This window comes from Geospiza fortis, unplaced genomic scaffold, assembly GCF_000277835.1.
Source record: "Geospiza fortis unplaced genomic scaffold, GeoFor_1.0 scaffold118, whole genome shotgun sequence".
NCBI classification, from domain to species: domain Eukaryota; kingdom Metazoa; phylum Chordata; class Aves; order Passeriformes; family Thraupidae; genus Geospiza; species Geospiza fortis.
The window spans coordinates 1,471,642-1,477,923 of record NW_005054380.1 but is presented as its reverse complement, the minus strand read 5'-3'; the positions used below and the strand labels follow the sequence as shown (position 1 = coordinate 1,477,923).

General features: G+C 62.8%; 1 protein-coding gene across 1 annotated transcript; it reads right to left on the bottom strand.

Moving 5' to 3' along the window:
- Positions 1-473: 473 nt before the first annotated feature.
- Positions 474-5,934, bottom strand: PFKL (phosphofructokinase, liver type). Its single transcript, XM_031060343.1, is given in 21 exon segments — positions 474-1,248; positions 1,333-1,438; positions 1,554-1,653; positions 1,743-1,854; positions 2,169-2,230; positions 2,392-2,556; positions 2,686-2,838; positions 2,955-3,042; positions 3,129-3,199; positions 3,297-3,443; positions 3,530-3,593; positions 3,773-3,837; positions 3,925-4,050; positions 4,340-4,432; positions 4,512-4,607; positions 4,908-5,016; positions 5,101-5,145; positions 5,236-5,465; positions 5,467-5,601; positions 5,687-5,764; positions 5,863-5,934. Coding segments are annotated over 21 exon segments (2,265 nt in total). The 3' UTR covers positions 474-1,100.
- Positions 5,935-6,282: the final 348 nt, after the last annotated feature.

Sequence of the window (6,282 nt, the reverse complement as noted above, 5' to 3'; positions counted from 1 at the left end):
CCCTGCTATTGGACAATTTGGGATCCCCCTATACCCTATATAGTTTTAGCCCATTCTGGTTAGAAGAGCTGTCACTGGAACCCTTTGCAGAACATCCAATAAAGGCATCACTGCTGAATGCCACAATAGCCTTCTCCTCTCTCGCCCTGAGTCTGCCAGCCTGCCTGCAGTACCGTGCAAGCTAGGAGCTAGAATCACAAAGAGCTGATAATCACTAAAAGAGCTGATATCCCTTAAACTTGCTAAGGTTGCCAGTGGCTAAGAGCTGCTTGGGTTTTCGGGAGGCTGCCCCCATAAAAGACTGAGCTATCCGGACCGTGCAGCCTGCTCGGGGGCAAACCTGCTTCCAGCAGGAGGCTGGAATAGCCCAGCATTAACCCACCTTGGGAAACCTATCCGGCTTTGCTATTCCCCCCACCCTGCTCCTGCCCTGCCACCCGTCTCCCCCCACAATGACCACTCCAGGAGGCAGGTTTGGCTCCAGCAGGTTTTATCTCTAGAGGAGAGGAGCAGCGCCGCGGGCAGTGCAGGGTCCGGGGGTCACGGAGCAGCGGTGAGGTGACGGACACGGTGCCCACAGCCACGCGGTGACGGTCGCAGCCAAGCGTCATGCAAGGGGACAGGGGCTCGCCAGGACCCCCGTGCTCAGCCCTCGAGACCCCCACGGGGGATGGAGCTCCACAGGGGCACCCAGAAGCCCCATGGAACTGCTCCGACCCACTCTGGAATGGCTCTGCAGCCTCCCTGCTCCCCTCCCGCACGTGGGGCACGCGACTACAAGCAGCAGCAGTTGGCTCAGGCGGTCAAGCCACTAATCAAGGACTCAAAATACCCCATGATTAAATAATAATAAACTATTAAGGAAAAATTAAGGGTCTGGGCTGTGCGGCTGGGCTCAAGCATCTCTTCTGCATCCGCACAGGGACCAGAACCCGCAGCAGTGATTGTGCCATTCTGGAACACAGCACCAGGCTCTGCCTGCTGTATGGGGTCGATGGCAAAGCTACAGGGCTACTGAGAACAGAGGGGACACAGTGCTCCCCCAGCAGTACGTGGGCACAGAGAGGACACGGCAGGGGCTATGGGCCAGGCTGGTGGGACTAGAAGCCCTTCTCGATGCTGAGGGTGCGACGGGTGACGTGCTCCATCTGGCCCGAGATGTACTCGGTGAGGCTGATCTGGTAGTTGGCGAGCATCTTCAGCATCAGCCGTAGGTTCAGCCACCACTGCTCCTGGGGCAGCCTGTGCCTGTGCAGGGGACACAGCTCTAGAGCAGACACCCTGGGAAGGTTCCCCCAGGAGCCAGTGAACCGCTGGGGCATGGGGACTTACTCAAAATCCGTGACTTTCTTGAGTTCTGTCACAGGGCTGAAGGCCACCACCTTCTTCCGCAGCCCGATCACACAGGCAGTGTCTCCAGAGTTGGCAAACACACGTCCTGGGAAGGGGACACTGCTGACCTTGGCCACCTCACTGGGGGCCAAGCCTGGAAGCCTGGAGCAGCAGCCACCAGCCTTCCCTACCCCCTGTGGGATCCCCAGCCCTCGGCTCACCCTTGCTGTAGACTTGCTGCAGCTTCTCTGACATCCACAGCACCGCCTTCACTCCCAGCTTGGTCCCGTAGTTCCGGTCAAAGGGGGTTGGGGCTCCCCCCTGGGGACAAAGAAATGGGGATGTCAGGCCTTGCCCCAGCTCTCAGGGCCAGCAGGGCCCATGCCACCCTGTCCCCTGTACCTCTGTACCTGCTGGAGGTGGCCCAGGACATTGATCCTGCAGTCAAAGATGCCTTTGCCCTCAGAGGAGTAAAGGTTGTAGAGGAACTCGGTGGTGTAGTGCTCGTGGCACTTCTCATTGCTAGGGAGCAGAGGAAGGTTTTGGGGGGCTGCTCCCTCCCCTGGCATGCCCAGGAGGTCCCCCTTTGTTTCCCATAACACTTTTTCTGTGGTGTTTTGTTCTCCCTGAGGCCCAGAGCCCCAGTCTGTGTCCCCAGGGGGACCCTGGGGCTGGGGTGGGATGGCAGCGGAGGCATCCAGTGTCCCCAGGGCCAAGTGCCAGATCTCACCATGCCCAGGACCCCCCTCTGGCCACGGGAAGGGCTCAGCTCCAGCCTTGCTCCCTGCCACAGGGCTGGGGTTTGCAGTGATTGTCCCCAAGTGCCCCCAACTCACCGCAGCACCAGCCCTCTCTGGATATCCGTCTTCATTTTGTCAGTCAAGTGCTCCACGTTGGCCTGCAAGATGAACACCGAGATGCCAGCAGCCATCCCACAGCTGTCCTGTCCTGACATCAACCCAGCACGGCCATGTCCTGCAGCTCCTGCCCTGCTCTGGAGCCCTCCCTTGCCCTGTTTTCCTTCTCATTTTAGCCAGAGAGCCTCTCCTGCCCGCCCACCTTTAAGTCGTGGATAGTGAAGGGATCTTCATAGACGTAGGCGGCGTCGGCGCCCACGGCGATGCCGGTGACCGTGGACAGGTACCCGCAGTAGCCCCCCATGGTCTCCACAATGAACACGCGGCGCTTGGTGCCCGAGGCCGACTGCTTGATGCGGTCACAGCTCTGCGCCCAAACAAGGGGAGGTCACACCAGGGAAAGCCACCTTTGCTTCCCCAGCACGAGACACTGGCCACTCCAGGCCGTGATGGAAGGTGGTGGAGCACAGGGAGCTGTCCCTGTTGGGTCCCTCACCTCCATGGCAGCATTAACAGCCGTGTCGGAGCCCAGGCTGAAGTCGGTGCCGGGCACGTTGTTGCTGATGGTGGCGGGGATGACGCACATGACGATGCAGAGCTCCTCGTACTGCCCGCGGGCCTCCACCAGCTGCAGCACCCCCTCGTACGCCTGCAAGCAGCCGAGGGATTGGGAAATGCTGGCTCTCTCTGCAGCCAGATCCACATCCCAGAAAGATTCCTCTGGGATGCCCACAGCCCGGCCCCCAATCGAGGATTCAACCACACCTCAAAGCCCCCGATGACCAGCAGCCCCTGGATGTTGAATTTGCGCACGTTCTCCACGATCTTCTCCATGCAGGTCTTGGGCAGCGTCCTGTGGTGGGGAAGGGGAGCAGACAGTGGGGTGAGGATGGTGGGGACACCCTTTCCCTATGTCCCTGTCCCCAGGGCTGCACTCACCGCTTGGTGCCCAGCATGGAGCCGCCACGGCCCAGCCATCCTGCCACGTCATGCCAGCCCACCTCGCGGACCTGCGGGCACCAGCCACAGGTTAGGGGTGGGAAGAACCCCCCTCCCCCAAGCCCAACCCCATCCTGCAGGACATCCCAGGCTCAGGGTGCCCCTTACCTGCCCCTTGGCCAGGCCCTCGAAGCCATCGTTGACCACGTAGATGGTGTGTCCCTGGCAGATGCCGATGCGCACGGCCGAGCGCACCGCAGCGTTCATGCCGGCGGCCGGCGCTCCCACGTTCAGAATGGCCATGCTAAAGGGGCTCTGCGGGGACAGGGATGGGAACAGCACATCCCCACATGTCCCCAGGGTGGGGATGGTGCACCCTGCTGCTCCCCCTCCCCCCTCACCTTCTCCTGAGCTGGCTTCTGGTGCGCCAGCAGCTTGTAGATGTTCCAGTTGTTCTCAAAGCTCCTGCAAGGACACGGTGATATGTCCCCAAGGCACATCTGGGAGAAGGGGAAGCCTCCCCGCTGCCCCTGTGGTGTGACTGGGGACACCCTTCTGGCTGCAGGAGCCAACAGCTTCCCCAGAAGGAGAAGCCCCTATCCAAGAGGGGGATGTCTCCCCCAGTCCTGGTCCCTGCTCCTCACCTTCCACGGAGCTGGATGGCTTCATCAAACCTCTTCTCATCCATGGCCTTCTGCACATCCTTTGTCTTGAGGAGGGAGAAAGATGCAACACCATAACACCCACGTTCACAGGGAGGGGAGTGAGACCCCCACCCAGCTTCCCTGGTACTCACCACCTGGACACACTCCATGAGTGGCAGCCGCACCGACTGGTTCCCAGAGTGGCTGACCACGCAGGCCGGGGTGTCCGGAGTGGCCTCCAGCAGCGCCATCACTGCCTCCATCCCCATCTTGCTGCTCTGCAAAGGGACAGGGGCACCAGTGACACTGGGGCCTACCAGTGCCAGCTGGGTGGGATGCTCAGGGATACTCCCAACAGCCTCGGAAACCATGTGGCTGCTGATTCACTGCTGGAATGCTGATGGTTTTATTTAAAAATCCATGAAATTTGGAGTAAATGAGGAGAAATGGGCGCACAGCTCTGCCCAGCACAGCAGGGCTGAGCCCATCTGAGCCTCACCCCTTTCCACTGGGCAGCGGGATGGCAGGAGCGGGGTTCCCCCTCTCTGTGTCCTCCCCTGCACCTACCAGCACGCGGTCAAAGGCGGACGGGGTCCCTCCACGCTGCACGTGGCCGAGGACGGTGACCCGTGTGTCGAAGCCCAGGCGTTGCACCACCAGCTGTGGGGAAGAGGGGACACCACGTTGGGGACCCACCGGCGTCCGTGGGTGCCAGGGTGGTGCCGGGGCAGTCCCTTACGTCCTTCACGTAGTTGGAGGAGATGGGTTTGCCGCTGCGGTCGATGGCGCCCTCGGCGATGATGATGATGTTGAGCCGCGAGCCCCGGCTGCGCGTCTGCCACGAGGGGAGGACAAACGGCCACCACGGCTGTGTGAGCACGCTGCCCTCCTCTTCCCGCCCTCTGTGCTGCCCCGGGGGTGGCTCAGGTCACAGGCAGCTGAGCCCCCAAGCCAGCACTGCCCCTGGCACACGAGGGCTGGATTTGCGCTCGGCTGAGTGCCCCGGCTCACAGGGACAATGGCGGCAGCTCCCGAAGCAGGGGCCGGGCACGGCTGCAGGGCTCAGCCTGGGCCCCCACGGGGACTCCCCAGGGGAAACAGGGCATGGGATGAGATGGCAGGAACCTCCCCTCACCTCCCCGAGCCTCTCGCACATGAGGTCCTCCCAGCCGTCCTCCGGAGGGGATTCAGGGATGAAGAGCCAGTCAGCGCCCGAGGCCAGGCCGGACACCAGCGCCAGGTACCTGGGGGGACACAGAGGTGGCAGCACTGGCCCTGAAATGTGGCATCCCATCCGACCAATGGCTTCTCCACCCACGGGGACTTACCCGCAGTGGCGACCCATCACCTCCAGCACGAACGTCCGCTGGTGGCTGCAAGGACACGGGTGGGAAGAGAAGGTGGGTGGGTGTGTGGGTGCGATGGCCAGGGCGCTGCAGCCCCCAGTCCCCCGTCCCCCTCACCTCTGTGCCGTGGTGGTGATGGCGTCCACGACCTCCATGATGCGGTGCAGCGCCGAGTCGGTGCCGATGGTCATGTCGGTGCCACAGAAGTCGTTGTCGATGGAGCCCACCAGCCCCACGATGTTCAGGTGGCAGTTCTTCCTCGCCACCTCCTCGCTGATCTGCCCTGGGGGGGTCACGGCCACCACACTGGTTATTTCAGGGCACCATCATGGGGCTGGAGCCCAGGCCTCCTTAGGGCCGCCCCCCCCCGCCGATGACGCACAGGTTGGTGATGCCGTGCTCCACCAGGTTGCGGGCGGCGCGGAGCCGGCCCGCCCGCGTGGTGAAGGCCTTGCAGCGGGCACTGCCGATCACCGTCCCGCCCTGGGGACAGAACGGGACACGGGGCTTGTCACACACCTTTGGGGGGCTGGGAGCTGCAGTCCCGTGGCCCCATGGTGGCCCTCACCAGCTGGATGATGTTGGAGACGCTGAGCCAGTTGGCTTGTTTGATGTTGTCACCCCCCTCCACCAGCCCCTCGTAGCCCTGTGGAGAAGCAGAGGGTGGAGGTGAAAGGTACCCTGGCACAGGGGGGGTGGGTGGATCCCCCCAGCCATGATGGGGAGCAGGGGGGGAACCCCAACCTCGTAGATGAGGAAGACCTTGGCTCCCACGTATATCCCCATGCGGGTGACAGCGCGGACAGCGGCGTTCATGCCTGGAAAAGTGATATGTGAGCTGGAGCATTCCCAAGGGATACCGCGCCCCACGGCGGATGGGATCCTACAGGTGACCCTGAGGTGTCCCTTTGAGCGGGGGGAGCCCCATGGGACCCTGCACCTCACAGGGAATGCGATCCGATAGGTGACCCTGAGGTGTCCCCTTGAGTGGGCGGGGAGCCACGTGGGCTGAGACCGGGGCAACTCAGCGCACAGCTGGGCACGAGAAACTGCCCAGGAGCGAGCGAGTTGCTAATCCCGGGAGGGACGGGGATGGGGACAGGGACGGGCACACCCCCTCCGTGGGGCTCCCCCCGTGGGGCCCCTGCCCTCCCACGGCCCGAG